Source organism: Anomaloglossus baeobatrachus, chromosome 6 (genome assembly GCF_048569485.1).
Source record: "Anomaloglossus baeobatrachus isolate aAnoBae1 chromosome 6, aAnoBae1.hap1, whole genome shotgun sequence".
Taxonomy (NCBI): Eukaryota; Metazoa; Chordata; class Amphibia; order Anura; family Aromobatidae; genus Anomaloglossus; species Anomaloglossus baeobatrachus.
The window spans coordinates 260,875,708-260,892,532 of record NC_134358.1 but is presented as its reverse complement, the minus strand read 5'-3'; the positions used below and the strand labels follow the sequence as shown (position 1 = coordinate 260,892,532).

General features: G+C 40.2%; 1 protein-coding gene across 1 annotated transcript in view; it reads left to right on the top strand.

Moving 5' to 3' along the window:
- TNFRSF11A (TNF receptor superfamily member 11a) overlaps positions 1-16,482 on the top strand; it is a 125,779-nt gene extending 109,297 nt beyond the window's left edge. Inside the window, exons 7-10 of the mRNA XM_075316497.1 lie at positions 7,061-7,168; positions 9,860-9,912; positions 10,190-10,736; positions 14,845-16,482. Coding sequence (XP_075172612.1) covers positions 7,061-7,168; positions 9,860-9,912; positions 10,190-10,736; positions 14,845-15,224 — 1,088 coding nt within the window. The 3' untranslated portion in view covers positions 15,225-16,482. The remainder of the gene's footprint in view (positions 1-7,060; positions 7,169-9,859; positions 9,913-10,189; positions 10,737-14,844) is intronic.
- Positions 16,483-16,825: the final 343 nt, after the last annotated feature.

Genomic DNA, 16,825 nt, shown 5'->3' with positions numbered 1-16,825 from the left:
TGCATCCAGGACTGTATGCAGGAGTTTTTTGCCCCCAAAAAAATGACGTGGGCTTCGCCATATTTTTGTATGCTAGCCAGGTACAGCAGGCAGCTACAGGCTGCCCCCAACCTCCAGCTGCCTATTTGTACCCGGCTGGGAACCAAAAATTTAGGGAAGCCCTTTTTTTTTATTTCATGAATTTCATGAAATAATTAAAAAAAAAAGACGTGGGCTTCGCCCAATTTTTGAGTCCAGCCAGGTACAACTAGGCAGCTGGGGATTGGAATCCGCAGTGCAGAGTGCTTAAGCTTTCTGGGCACCCCCGCTGCGAATTGCAGTCCGCAGCCGCCCCAGAAAATGGCGCTTTCATAGAAGCGCCATCTTCTGGCGCTGTATCCAACTCTTCCAGCTGCCCTGATGACGGGTGGCTCGCTGGGTAATAATGGGGTTAGGGCTATCTGTATATTATCAGCTGGCCCTAAGCCCAAAATTCATGGTTTCACGCCAATATTAGACATGGCCACCATGAATTTCTAGTAAAGATAAAAAAAAAAAACACACAGAAAAATATTTTTATTAGAAATAAAACACAACACAATTAGTGACTCCATCTTTATTGAAATAAAGAACCCCCCTCCGCAGTAATCCTGGGTCAAGGGTCCCGCGCCGTCCAATCCAGATCCAATATCATCTGATCGGTTTGCTGGAAGACAAAGCGATAAGATGCTGTGTCAGGTTCAAGGGGCTGAAGAACATCACACAGCAGCTGATTGTATAACCGGCTTTTATACAATGAGTTGATGCATCAGTGCAAAAACAAACAAAAAAAAAAAAACCTACAAGCGTCCGATCGCTGCAGGAGCTGCCGGTAATCATCTGAAGTCTCCTGACGGCATCAGCTGATCGTTTAAGCCAGCCGGCGTCACCGCAAGACTTACGATCAGCTGATGCGTCAGGAGACTTCATCAGCTGATTACCGGCAGCTCTTGCAGACATCGGACTTGCCCGGGAGCACACAGCCGGAGCTGTGTCCTGCGGTCTGGGAAGCAGCTGGAGGCAGCGCGGGAACGAGGAGAACAGGTGAGAAGATATACATTTTTTTTTTCTTTGGCTCCTGAGCACTTACCTGCGGCCCTGCGCGTCCTCTCCTCTGCTGCTCCGGCGGCAGTGTGATGGCGGCCGCTGTGTCTGTGCAGGGCTGAGCAGCTCCTCCACCTCAGTCCTGTCACCGGCCGCACTGTTCACATGTACGCGCGTCTGAAAGATGCACGTACATTTGAATAGCAGCGCGGTCTCCAGGACAGGTCTGGGACTTCCGCAGTGCAGGACGTACGGTGATATCACATGACTGTGCTGTCACCGCAGGTCCTTCTGCAGCCGCACAAACTGCAGCGATAACACGGAACTTGTGCTATCGCTGCAGTTTGTGATGGAAAGGCTGGGGGCCCTCGGAGTGGGTGCCCATCAGCGTGGGGGCCCTGCCCACTCTGCCCGCACATAACGCCGGCCCCGAAAAAACGGCGGCACCACGGCGCTATACACTGCCTTGCACTATGTAAAGCACAGGGGCCCACTGAGGGCCCGAGGCCTACCGGGGGATTCCCCGGTACCCTGGCGGGCCAGACCGAGCCTGGGCCCACCGCTCCTCAGAGGCGGCCTGCCTCCCGCAGCTGTGGTCTGATGGCACGATCAGACCTCAGTCGCAGTGACACTCCCATGACACTCGGCTCCCGCTGTACTGCCGGCATGAGCCGAGTGTCATGCGAGGATCGCAGTAGTGCCCTGTGTGGCCCCGGCTTATATGTGTATATATCTAATTTAGACTCACATTACGGGCTATATATAATTTCCATTACATAGTATTCATTTATCGATTAGGTGCTGGGGCAGAATACTGACAGCCAATGAGTGTGCAGAGGGCGGGGCTGCACACTGAGGCTTTGCCAGCTGTGACTGAGGTTTGGCAGTCAAGCATGTCATGGTTGCTTGAGCTGCAGGGAAATGAAGTGGTTGCAGAGAATAAAGTAAAAATTCAAGAGGAACAAAAGTTAGAAACAAAAAAAAAAATATTATAGGGCTGTTTTAAATGACAATACAGCACAGATTAGCTTAAAGAAAAAAAATATTTTGTGGCCAAACAACTTCTTTAAAGAAAACCCGGTTGTGGGGGAATTCTTGCCCTCCTTTCCCGTATGTGTTTCGAAAGGCCCATAACTTGAGCCTTATGATTGCTCCATCTGTAAAGAACATCCACAATGGTCCCTCCAAAACAAACATCACGACTGGATCATCCAGGTCACATGGCCACCTTAAACTAAACTCAGGCTGTTCCACACTATCGAAAGATGGTCCATAAGATTTCTCTCTGTGCGGAATGTGCTATGGCTGCAAACAAAACATTAATGTCCCCAAAAATACTCTTAATATTAATAAACCAAATGGAGAAGGTAAAATTAATGTGGTTGGCTGCATGTTATGCCATGCCATATGATTGGTGTAATATACGCAATTATATGCCCTTGGGGAAAAACATATGTAGGATGTACAAGCTGAAAATTGCGTATCAGAATAAGGGAACACTTTTACAATATCAAAAAGGAATTAAAAATCATCCTTTTAGCTAAACATTTTTTTTAAAACCTAATAAATCAATTAAAGTAACCCATTTTAAGGCTTGGAAAAAAATTACATGTGCCTGGCATGGTGGGAATTTCTTAGAACAAATGTCACATACAGAAATGAGGTGAATTTTTGAATTAGACTCAATGATCCCGAATGGGCTGAACCATGAATATAAGCTATTTGCTTTTAATTAAAAAAAATATTTTAAGAAATAGTCATAATTTTATAAGTAAAATAGGTTTTATGTATACACTTAGTTTACGAACAAAAGAGTACTAAGAAATAATGGGACTCTTATTAATCTGGTGAAATCTGTTTATACTGGTGATCAAAGGAGATATCTAATGTATGGATCACATTTTTACCTCATTATATGATTGTAGAATTTGTGATCAAATGATGTTGGCATTCCTAAAAGCATTTGTTTTATGATATAAAATATCAAGGAATTCTGGCCATGATATGTGTAAAATACAAAAAGGTTCTACAAAAGAGGGTTTTGCTGCTTTTGTAGTGCCTCCTGCCGGTAGTCTGCAATTATTAAGTGAACCAGTCTGTTATAGTTAATTGATTAGCATAATATAGAATATATATATATATATATATATATATATATATATATATATATATATATATATATATATATATATATATATATATATATATATATATATATAATATATAGAAGGTGATGGAGTGATCTGCTTGTGTTTGTTTGTTTTCCTGACAAAGAAGCCCCCAGTGCTGCGAAATGCATAGGAGGATTTCTGAGCCCTAGTGGCCACCGTACTTATTGGTGACGTCACCCCCAGTATTGACTCCACGCCTTTCCAGCACATCTGAGAACGCCAATACCCAGATGTCACAGTCGCGGCATCGTGAGAGTTTGTATGCTGGTACCTGACAAACGGGATAGACCCAGTTCTCTCAACCCCTGCATCTGCTATACAACTCCCCGCTATGCACCCTGGACTACTGGCTTTGAGCTCGCGCCTGTAATTACAGGCATGACAAATTGTTCACCCGCTCATTCATTTTCTCTTTTTAGGAACAAAGGAATATATGTTTAATGTAAGATACAACAAGTATTATTTACTTTATCTTACCTTCTTCACTTTTTGTAATTTTGACAATACATGCCCAAGGGCATAGATGGCACTAGCACTTTATGTTTAGTACAATCTATATCGGGTATTGTGGATCTACTTGGTTTTCATTACAAATTTTTATTGCCTAATTCTCATTGAGTCTATTAATAACATTGTTAGTATTTTATTTTTATTTTTGGGATATATGCCCTCATATTATAACGAGATCTTTTTCACTGTTTGCGTTTTTGTATATTTTTATATTAATCCTATATATACTACCATTGGTATTGGTGTCTCCCTTTTTGTCTGGAAAGTTATTTAAGATGCATCGAAGTAGGGTTACCCCACAAAACCTTTTTTTATTTATTTTTTTTATAGCTGTTCATTGACTGTGTACACCAATAACGGGGGTGTATTTTGCTTTTTTGCTGCTGTCCCAATAAATAGAAATATTGTATTGTTTCTTCATAGGGCACTGGTGCTAACTATATTTGTATCCTTCTGGGTTTTCTAAGAAACTCATAGAGGTGCACAGGCATGCCTATATAAAGTTTATTGTTACACAAATATAGCGAACATCTCTTGTCAGTCACTAAATGACAGCCATTATCTATCTATCTTTGTACAGTGCCCTTAGCTCTGCAATGTTGCAACGCTGTCGGCATGCAAACTGGAGGCTGAAGCTGAGAGGCATCTGCAGAAGTGTCAGTTACAGTGCCTTGCGAAAGTATTTGGCCCCCTTGAATTTTTCAACCTTTTCCCACATTTCAGTCTTCAAACATAAAGATAAAAATTTTAAATTTTATGGTGATGAATAAACAAGTGGGACACAATTGTGAAGGTGAACGATATTAATTGCTTATTTAAAATTTTTATAAAAAACTGAAAATTGGGCGTGCAATATTATTCATCCACTTTACTTTCAGTGCAGCAAACTCACTCTAGAAGTTCATTGAGGATTTCTGACTGATCCAATGTTGCCCTAAATGACTGATGATGATAAATATAATCCACCTGTGTGTAATCTAGTCTCCGTATAAATGCACCTGCTCTGTGATAGTCTGTGTTCTGTTTAAAGCACAGATAGCATCATGAAGACCAGGGAATACAACGGGCAGGTCCATGATACTGTTGTGTAGATGTTTAAAGCCGGATTTGGATTTGGTTGCCAAAAAAAATTTCCAAAACTTTAAACATTTCAAGAAGCACAGTGCAAGCAATCATATTGAAATGGAAAGAGTATCATACCACTGCAAATCTACCAAGACCCGGCCATCCATCCATCCAAACTTTCATCTCAAATAAGCAGAAGACAGATCAGAGATGCAGCCAAGAGGCCCATGATCACTCTGGATGAACTGCAGAGATCTACAGCTGAGGTGGGAGAGTCTGTCCATAGAACAACAATCAGTAGTACACTGCACGAATCTGGCCTTTATGGAAGAGTAGCAAGAAGAAACCCATATCTATAAAAATTATCTTTTAAAGTTTGCCATAAGACACCTGGGAGACACCCCAAATGTGGAAGAAGGTTCTCTGGTCAGATTAAACCAAAATCAAACTTTTTGGGCACAATGCCAAACGATAGATTTGGCGTAAAAGCAACACACACCATCCCCACTGTCAAACATGGTGGTGCCAGCATCATGGTTTGGGCCTGCTTTTCTTCAGCAAGGACAGGTAAGATGGTTAAAATTGATGGGAAGATGGATGGAGCAAAATACAGGACCATTTTTGAAGAAAACCTGTTGGAGTCTGCAAAAGACCTGAGACTGGGACAGAGATTTGTCTTTCAACAAGACAATGATCCACCAAAACATAAAGCAAATCCACAATGGAATGGTTCACAAATAAACGTATCCAGGTGTTAGAATGCCCAAGTCAAAGTCCAGACCTGAATCCAATCGAGAACCTGTGGAAAGAGCTGAAAACTGCTGTTCACAAACGCTCTCCATCCAACCTCACTCAGCTCGAGCTATTTGCAAAGGAAGAATGGGCAAGAATTTCAGTCTCTCGATGTGCAAAACTAATAAACACATACCCAAAGTGACTTGCGACTGTAATCGCAGCTAAAGGTGGCGCTACAAAGTACAAAGTATTAACTTAAAGGCTATGTGCGCACTGGGAAATGAAATTTCCTTGCGTAAATTCCGCAGGCTCTCAAAGATGTTATCACCTGCGGAAAAAATCCGCACCAAATTCCGCACCAAAATCCGCATGCGGATTGTCGCGTTTTGTTGCGGATTTGGTGCGGAATTGGTGCGGTTTTTCCGCAAGCTGTTCCCTGCGTGATTTTTACATTAGATTATGGAAAACCCGCAGCTACCTGCGGAAAAGAAGTGACATGCACTTGTTTTTGCTGCGGGATTTCCGCAGCAAAACATGCAGCTGTCAAATTCTACCTAGTGCGCACAGGATTTTTTTTCTCCATAGGATTTGCTGGTGATTCACTGCAGAGATGTTATGAACATTTTCTGCAGCGAAACAAGCAGCAAATCCGCGGAAAATCCACGGCAAAATCCGGTAAGTGCGCACATAGCCAAAGGGGCTGAACAGTATTGCACGCCCCAATTTTCAGGTTTTTTATTTTTTACAAAAATTTAAAATAAGCAATAAATATCGTTCACTTTCACAATTTTGTGTTCCACTTGTTGTTGATACTTCAGCATAAAATCTAATTTTTTTATCTTTATGTTTGAAGCCTAAAATGTGGGAAAAGGATGAAAAATTCAAGGCGGCCGAATACTTTCGCAAGGCACTGTATAATCACACACAGCTCTTCAGTGAGAGCGGCCATCACACATACTGGTAGGACCCCTTTTATTTAAAATAAGCTCTGGAGGCGGAGTTATCTTCAAGGCAGCATCCCCCCTATAGCCTGAAAGAGCGTATTTAAATAATGTGATAACAAATGATATTTCCACAACAAGGCATCTGACATGAGACTGACAGGTATGGCTTTTTTCAGCATTCTATAACCTGTATACCCATATTAACAGTTTAAAAAGGTCAAAGTGGTGACAGATTCCCTTTAAGAAATACAAGTCCTTAATTATTTCTATCCCAGGTTTCAGCATAGATTGACACTGTTCACTCTACCTTATGGCTCCTGGTATCACCAGAGCTATAAGAGATCCATTGTGCATCAGATCCTAGAGTTTACAGGCGGCTCACATCAACTTGTAAATGGTAAATTGTATAAAACGATAGAGAAGACTACCATTTTTTTGCTGGAACTTTATGGCAACGTGAGCAGATGCTCATTTGTAAAATATTTATGCAGGTATTTAATTGTGTGTTGTTTATATTTAGATGTTACATTTTCTCATTATTCAAATGTAACTTTTACTTGTTTTTTTCTGCAGTGACAAAGGTGGTAATCCTAATTATGTTGTTGATCGTAGCATCCGGGATTGTGATATGCATCATCATCTACTCTGTGTGCTATAAGAAAAAATTCAGTACACTAATAGGTATTCCTCATAGTATTAATTATTTATGCAACTGTTAAAAATTCAGAATAGAATCTAATTTCTTTATAATAAATGTGTACTTCTAATTTGCTACTAATTAAACTGTTGACTGCATGCAAATCGCAAGGCTGCTTTGGCTTTGGGAATGATGGGTCAAAATAAGAGTGACAAAATGAAAAAACAAATCCAGAAAGAAAATCACCTTGTCTGATTTGGCAAGGGTTTTTTTTGCAAATTATGGTGGAAAATAAGTATTTAGTCAGCTAAAAACATGCAAGATTTCTAGCTCTCACAGACCTGTAACTTCTTCTTTAAGAGGCTCCCCTGTCCTCCACTCATTACCTGTAGTAATGGCACCTGTTTGAGGTTGTGGACAGGTGTCTTTTATACTAATAACAAGTTCAAACAGTCACACTCCAAACTACACTATGGTGAGGACCAAAGAGCTGTCAAAGGACACCAGAAACAAAATTGTAGACTTGTAGACCTGCACCAGGCTGGGAAGACTGAATCTGCAATAGGCAAGCAGTTGGTGTGATGAAATCAACTGTGGGAGCAATAATAAGAAAATAGAAGACATATAAGATCGCTGATAATCTCCCTTGATCTAGGGCTCCACGCAAGATCTCACCCTATGGGGTCACAAGAACAGTGAACAAAAATCCCAGAATCACATGGGGGGGACCTAGTGAATGACCTGCATAGAGCTGGGACCACCGTAACAAAGGCTACCATCAATAACACACTACGCTGGCAGGGACTCAGATCTTGCAGTGCCAGACGTGTTCCCCTACTTAAGCCAGTACATGTCCGGGCACATCTGAAGTTTGCTAGAGAGCATTTGGATTATCCAGAAGAGTATTGGGAGAATGTCATATAGTCTGATGAAACCAAAGTAGAACTGTTTGGTAGAAACACAAATCGTCGTGCATGGAGGAGACAGAATGCTGAGTTGCATCCAAAGAACACCAAACCTACTGTGACGCATGGGGATGGCAACATCATGCTTTGGGGCTGTTTCTCGGCAAAGGGACCAGGACGACTGATCCATGTACATAAAAGAATGAATGGGGCCACGTATCGTGAGATTTTGAGTGCAAACCTCCTTCCGTCAGCAAGGGCTTTGAAGATGAAACGTGGATGGGTCTTTCAGCATCGTAATGATCCCAAGCACACAGCCAGGACAATGAAGGAGTGGCTTCGTAAGAAGCATATGAAGGTTCTGGAGTAGCCTAGCCAGTCTCCAAATCTCAACCCCATTGAAAACCTTTGGAGGGAGTTGAAAGTCCGTGTTGCCCAGCGACAGGCCCAAAACATCACTGCTCTAGAGGTGACCTGCATGGAGGAATGGGCCAACATACCACCAACAGTGTGTGGCAACCTTATGAAGACTTACAGAAAATGTTTGACCTCTGTCATTGCCAACAAAGGATATATAACAAAATATTGAAATTAATTTTTGATAATGACCAATACTTATTTTCCACCATAATTTGGGGAAAAAAATCTTGCCAAATCAGACAGTGATTTTCTGGATTTGGTTTGTCATTTTGTCTCTCATATTTGTTTTCTACCTATGCTGTCAATTACAAGTCTCTCTCATCTTTTTAAGTGAGAGAACTTGCACAATTGGTGGCTGACTAAATACTTTTTTCCCACTGTATATATACAATACAGTTATGGCTAAAAGTGTTGGCACCTTGGAAATTGTTCCAGAAATGCAGTATTTCTGTTCTGCCCAACAATTATTGTTATTATTATCACACATGTTTTCTCATACACAAGTTTATTTTCTTTGTGTGTATTGGAACAAAAAAAGGCAAATTGGACATAATTTCACATAAAACCAGTGTCAGCGCAAACTATTTATCGACACTTATAACGCTATGGCAGGAGACTCAGGAGGATTCCACTGCTGACACAGATACATAAAAAGTTAGACTGTCGTTTGTCAAAATATACTTAAGTAAATAAAAATCCCTCGGGGAAAGCATCTTATGGGCAGATGAGACCCAGATAGAGCTTTTTGGTAAAGCGCATCTTTCTACTGTTTACCGAAAATGGAATGAGGCCTACAAAAGAAAAGAACACAATACCTACAGACAAATAAGGGGGAGGTTGAGAGATATTTTGAGGTTGTTTTGCTGTCTCTTGCACTGGGTGCCCTGACTGTGTGCAAGGCATCATGAAATATGAAGATTTCCAAAGGATATTGGGTTGCAATGTAGTGCCAGTGTCATGAAGCTGGGTTTGTGTCCTAGGTCATGGTTCTTCCAGAAGGACAATGACCCCAAACATACTTCAAGAAACCCCCAGAAATGGATGGTAACAAAGTCCTGGAGAGTTCTGAACTAGCCAGCAATGAGTCAGGATCTATATCCCATTGAATACCTATGGAGACTTCTTAAAATTGCTGTTGGGAGAAGGCACCTTCAAATATGAGAGACCTGGAGCAGTTTGCAAAAGAGTGGTCCAAAATTCCAGTTGAGAGGGGTAAGAAGCTTGTTGATGTTTTATGTTGTGCCAATAAACGCAGAGGAAACAAACATCTGTAATTGCAATATTTCTCTGAGAGAAATACTTCATTTTCTGGAACCATTTCAAGAGTGCCAACACTTTTGGCCATGATTGAATATCACGTGTCTGTAAGTTACTAAACTTGTAATCTGTCAATATTGTTTGCATTTTTAGTACAAGTTCAAAATTGGGTACAAAAAAGTTGTGACCAAGAACATGGATGTCAGGTAAGATACACTATGAGTATAAGTGGATTGTATGATTTCGATTGGGTTCTGTACAAGACTCAAATGTAATAACTGTGGACCAAGATGTATATGGGTGTCTGTTCCATCATCACAAGGGTGGGCTTATAAAGCAGTTCTGCTTGCAAGTAATGTTCAGTGTGAACACACATCTTCAGCCATAACTTTATATTTTTCTATTAATGCATAGCTAAAGCGAAACATATGATTACATGTCGCTCTGCTCAAGTCATGACTGGATACAATTTTTATATTTTAGAAAAAAACACCATTCAAAGAACAGATTAAGGGTGATTCAAGAGATTGTGTACACAATGTCCATTCATCTCTAGAGGAACGCAATCTACTAAATGAATTATTGGATCACCAAGGAAGAATGATTCCAACAGAAGTGGAATACTTGGAAGAGAGAAGGTCACCAGAACCAGAGTTTGCAGGCTTGGACTCAACATTGGATCTCGAAATTGGCTCTTTAGGAACATTCCCTGGTTTTTCAGATACCAGTTCAGATAGACTGCTGCCTCCTTCACAGGAAGAAGGTATCAGCATTCCACTCTATTCCCATAATCATTGTGGTCAGTCTGCAAAAGAAATTCATGACAATTGTGCCAGAGATCCCGTAGATAATGTGTGCAGCTATTGTGCTTCTCAGCACAGATTTCAAGCATTTTCACAGGCAACATACCCAACACCAGAGAGAAATAATGGTGAGGAGCCATGTTCATGCTTCACTGACAGGCAATATTCAAGAAGTGAGAGTAGTGACAGCAGCAACCCTACTACAGATGTACCTCCAACTCCATCAGGTGAGAGATCTTTTTTATGTCTGAAGAGTTTCTTTATTCTGTCTGTTATGATCCACTCTCATCTATTTTTTTCAGATTTTTTTCATTAGAATAGCATTGCAGGTTATTTAGGCTGTCAAAAGGCAACAGAAACCTGATGTAAAAAAATTGCACACAAATGAACAGAGAAGGTAAATCTTTTCCATATTTACTGTATGGATTCCCTTCAAAAGCTTATAAAAAATAAAGCACAGTTCTAGTGATTTGGAGTTTCCAATCTCCATTCACTCATATAGGAATAAAAATCTGTGATTTTACGGCATGCTGTAGACTATTAAATTAACAGGGTGTCTATATTATAGATTTCCCTCATATTTTTGCATCAGTCTTAATTGTTTTTGAAAATCTATACAGAAAATGTTTATGTAAAAAACGAATTCTGAACGTAACCTCCTCATACATATCACCTTGGGCAGAATTCACAAACACCATCCAAACTCAACTCTTCAGACCCTCACAAGTCATGGGGCTCCCTGATAAAGTATTGTGGAGATGAACAAGTGCTGGAAGAGATGTACACTGTGTAGAATTATTAGAGAAGTCATTATTTTCAACCTATCATCAGGTCTCCACATATTTTCCAACTCCAAGCTGTATAAATTGGAATGTGAACACCCTTTATCAAGGTGTGCAGAATTATTGGACAGCTTGTCTTCTTCAGGAAAAATGGGGCAAAAAATGAATGTAACTGACTCCGCAAAATCAAAAATTATTACACGTCTTACAAAGGGATACAGCTTTCTTGAAATTGCTAAGATATCGGGACATCATCACAGAACCATCAAGTTTTTTTTTCAAATAGTTAACAGTAGGCATGATCGAATACTTCGATTATTCGGCTTCGCGGATATTTTCCGAATACCCCGCCGCTATTCGACTATTCGTGAATATTCGATGCGCAGTGTAAGTCTATGGGAAACCCGAATAACTAATATTCGGGCTTCCCATAGACTTACATGGTGCATCGAATAGCGGTGAGGTATTCGGAAAATGTTCGCGAAGTCGAATATTTGAAGTATTCGATCATCGCTAGTTAACAGGTTCCCAAAAAAGCATGTTGAGAAAAAAGAATAATTGTCAAAAATTTGAGAAGAGTCAACTGTAAAGCGACCAGTAACCCATTGTCCTTCAGTGCTGCCATATTCTACAACTGCAAACTCTCTGCAATGCCAGGAAATACAAGGTGTTCTGTGCTAAAGTGAGGAAGGCTGAAACCGAACCACCACGGAACAAGACACGTATTCCCATAGAGACTGCTTAGGAGGGTTTATCTTACTGACAGATTTCCTTTAAATTTCCTTTTTGGCCCATTTTATCTGAGGAAAACAAACTGCTTAATAATTCTGAACACCTTGATAAAGGATGTTGCTATCTTTTAGCCACACCTGCCCTCATTTCACAAATAATCATCCAAGAAGCATTCACGTCTATACAGCTTGGATTTGGAAAATATGCACTTGTTTAATAATTCTGCACACCGTATATATACTGGTTGTCTGTTTCAAACCAGAGAGACAGATAAAAAGCAGTGGGTGCTGCTGTAGTATTATTTCTCTGTTTGGTTCTAGTTACTAAGATTGTTCCTGAATATTACAGCCAATAGAAGGTGAGGAAGATAATAGAATGCATTACAAGTATTTCTACATTCATTTAATAAAAAGTATATGTTTAATATGGGTACACCAAGAAATGTCTAATACTATTACTACTACTAATACCAGTCTAAACATATGTACTTAACAGTAAACAAAGTTGGCAGAAAAGAGTTAAAGCTTTTGAACTAATAAATCTTGTTGCCCACAATTTTTTAAAAAGAGTCAGTCACTCCCAAAATGCATTTTAACTGGGCTATACAGTGTTGCTTTGATTTAGCCCCTATAAAAAACATACCAGTAACAGGTACAGAGCCTGAGAAAATAACTTTTCATTTGCATGCAAATGAGGGAGCATTGGTGCACCCTTGGTGTGGCCAAGAGTATGGTGCACCACTGCGCCTCTTTCTCCACTTCTGATTGACAGTGCTTTCTTCCCAGAGCAAATACTGTCTGAATGCTGCTGTGTACATGCGTGCCCTGCATGTGTCTTTCTGTGCACGCACTCAGTGACCGGGCACATTCTTCTACCCGTCTTATTTTTGTTGATGCCGCTCTCTATACTAATACACACGGAAGTGTAGCGTGCGGCTTCAGTGACTTATCTGAAGGTGCTATCTGCACCTGTTACTCTAACAGTGCTAGTATAGTTTTTGTAAGGGCTTAATTTCCAACAACCCTGGAAAGCCATTTAAAATGAATTTGTGGTTGAAGGACTGCCTTTAAGCTCTGCTTATTTTAGAATAGGGCTACGGCATGACTTTTAGCCTTGTAATATGAAGGCCTCATTTAGATGTCCATGTTTGTTAACTTACACAAAAAATGTCATCAGTGTTTTTGACAGAAGTGTCATTAGTGTTTGATCAGTGTCCGTTTTACCATCAGTGTTTTATCATTGGTTTTCACCAATGAATAAATCATTTTCAAAGCTTTTCCTATTGTCATGGATGTGTCACAGATGTATCATTGATGGCTGACAATCCAGTGGCAGCGAGTGCTAGAAGATGACAGAGATTGGCGACACATGTTGTTATCTGACAGTTCCCTGTTTCTGCAGCCAGTGGACTCTGACCCTTGGGAATGTCATTTTTTCTCTCTCAGTTGCTATGCTCTGACTTCCTTTATTAACCTCACCCTGGGGAGGTTTGGGTGCGATATACAGTTTGCTCTTTGCTGTGGTCTGCAGTGGTCGTGTCCTGCTGCTCCATTAACTTCTGTGGTTTCTGCTCCTCAGATAAGTGTTTGAATTTTGCTATCTACCTGGGCTCAGGTGATAGCATTCGTGTTTCACCTGTACTGTTTCCTTTTGTCTCCCTTTAGTCTTAGTGGTGCTCACTAGCGTTCATACCCTCCATCCTTACTTAAGGCTCTTTTGCCAGGGGAAGACAGGGCCCCAGGTATCCAGCTTGTTGACAGGTACGGAACCTGTTGAGGTTTGGTGAGGGTGAGCTGCAGCTTGTTGTCAGGGGTGACCACTTCCCCCTTTCCCTAGCCATAAGGCATTCCTCCCCCTTCCTTTGTGTTGTCCTATATGGCTGTTATAGCCTATCATTCTGCCGTGACACCTATCCATTACAATGTTAATCTCACAGTACATGGATTGCCTGTGATTTTCACAGACATAGATTTGTATTGGTACTTTTTTATCTGTGATGCCTTTAAAAAAATGGACATGCCTCCATGAGTTTTGCTTGGATGCATGGTCCCAAAAAGCCCCACTGATAAGTGAACAGCAAAATAGACTATAACAGGTACAGTATGTGTTCAATCCATGAAAATCATGGATAGAACACATATGTCACATATGTCTAAAACGGACATTTGAATTAGGCCTTGAAGAGTATTCTGGTTGATAAAGAAAGGTCTGCAGTCACTCTGACTGCACACTGTCAGATTGTGACAATGTGCAATATTGACACTGTTACAATTCTCCCCATATTCACAGTGCGAGTGAGCTGTTACATGACTGCATGTATACAATTTGCATACTTGTGATCATGTGCCGACTAGATTACCGATCTGCTGCTTTTCTTACTTTTCTTTTGAGGAGTGGATGACAGTCTAGTTAGGTGGTGACTGCCAGTAGCAAGTGACCCAAATGTGGTCCAATGAGCACCCTCTTGCTGAATACAAGGCAACTATGACAGTGTGCACATTACACCCTGTCACAATTCAACAGTTTGCAGTCATAAAGTGATTGCAGTCTTTTCTTTTCATACCGGAAAAACCCTTTAATATCATAATTGTCTGTGCCAGTATCAATTGGTTTTCGTGAATATGTAAACATGGAAATCCAACAGGAATACATTTCTACTGACAATCAAGTCACGGCAACCAGGTCACAACAGTTATAAAGTCATCATTTGTTTTGATGACACTGCAATTTCATTTTGCATGACTACAAATCATTGTATAGTCGTGTGCTTATGTGACAGAAAGTGTAATAATGGCTACTAATTATTGTTTTCTCATCACAGGAAATGTGACAGAGAACAAAAACACAACAGTAATTTCAACTGCTCCAGTAATGCACATTAAAACAGATATTGTTGTAGTGTACTATAATTCTAGCTCTCAAGACACACACGCAGCAACAGAAAATGAGGACACCGTGAGGCAGCCAACGCAAGAGGAGAGCCACAGCCAATATGACAGCTTTGTGGTCAACACTCAGCCTCCCAGATACACAGATATTCCCTGCTCTTCAGTTCCAGAGACGGACAGCAAAATGTCTTCAGATCAGTTGAGGAGCCCAGATAGTTGGGACTTTAGTCAAGAAGAACCTAATGTTTTTTCCTCGCCAAACACAAACATTTTACCCATACAAGAAGAAGGAAAGCCAGAATATTATCTTTGAGAAATGATGCCCGTTATTACCTGTGACATGTACTGCAATGTCCAGAAAATTGTGAAATATCCTGCAAGAACCCAGCTATTGTTGTTTATAAGAAGTATAGGAAACGATGGATACTTAGAATGAAGGAGAAGTGGGACACAATTATCCAAACATATTTTCTTTCTCCTAAAACCTGACCTCTATGATCTGGTGCTCATATACCAATTTGTCATGTATTTATTTATCAATGTGGTGACTGACCTTGGAAGAAGAAATTGTATAATCTATCACATTTGCAAATCTGCTATTTTAATATCGTGCAAAGTAAGACATGTTTTCACATGGATACATTTTCTTTTTGATAATTAAGTATATTTACAATAACTCTTTGATAATGTTGCTCAATTGAGCCTGTATATATTAATCATCCATAACATTATCACCAATTACCTAACATTATGTAGTTCCTTTCCTCCAATCCCATCAAAACAGCTCTGACCTGTTGAGGCATTACGCAATTAGACCTTTAATGGAGTATCTGGCACCAAGATGTTAGCAGAATATTTAAATTGGATTATTGGTCTGTGAATCAGACTTGTTTTTCCTGATTGATATTTGAGGAATTTGAAGGACCAATCCACAACAATTCCTGAACAATTTTTACAGTGTGGACAGAGGTACTATATTGCTAAAAAGTCACTGCCACTAGGGAATACCGCTCCCAGGGGGTGTTCTTGAGTTAAAACAATGTTTAGGTGTTAAGTATCCCAGCAAAACATTGCCCAGAACATCACACTTCCTCTGCCAGCTGCACAAAGTCCAACCTGATATCTGTTTACCCGGTAAGCAATGCGCACGATGTAAAAAAAAAAAAGTGATTAATCAAACCAAGTTACCTTTTTTGTTTCATTGTCCAATTTTGATGTTTCCTGACAATAATAGGTGATTTCAGTGATGGAAAGGGGTTAGCATGGGCACCACCATACATATAAGCTATGCTATACTGTGTAATTAACCAGCATATTTAGCTTATTAAGCTATAGTAGCTCTGCTTAGGTATCAGACCAGGAATGCTAGCCTTCGCGCTTCATTCACAGCAATATGTTTATGATGCTCAAGGCCACTGGTAAACCCATTCTTCCTCAAACCACCACTTTTGGTTAGAACTAACTAGTGATGAACGAGCACTATCATGCTCGGGTGTTGAGTACTTGTAGCGAGCAGTCTGACGCTCAGACAGGCTCAACTTGTGTACCGAGTATAATGGAATGGTGTATGTATGTGTGTATATATATATATATATATATATATATATATATATATATATATATATATATATATATATATATAATTTACTCATTACTCACAAAAAGTTGTTTGTCTCTAGGTTGAAATTTCAGGATGATGCTAAAATGCACTCCAGTATATTTAGGTGAACTTAATGTGACTTTCTCTAATCTTTAAGTTCTTTGGCTATGTGCGCACGTTGTGTTTTTTCCTGCGTTAACGCTGCGTTTTGAACTGCAGCGTTTCAGTGCCAAATTGCATGCGTTCTGCTTCCCCAGAAAAATCTGAGAAGTCCGAAAATTCAATGCGTATGCTGTGTTTTTAAACGCAGTGTT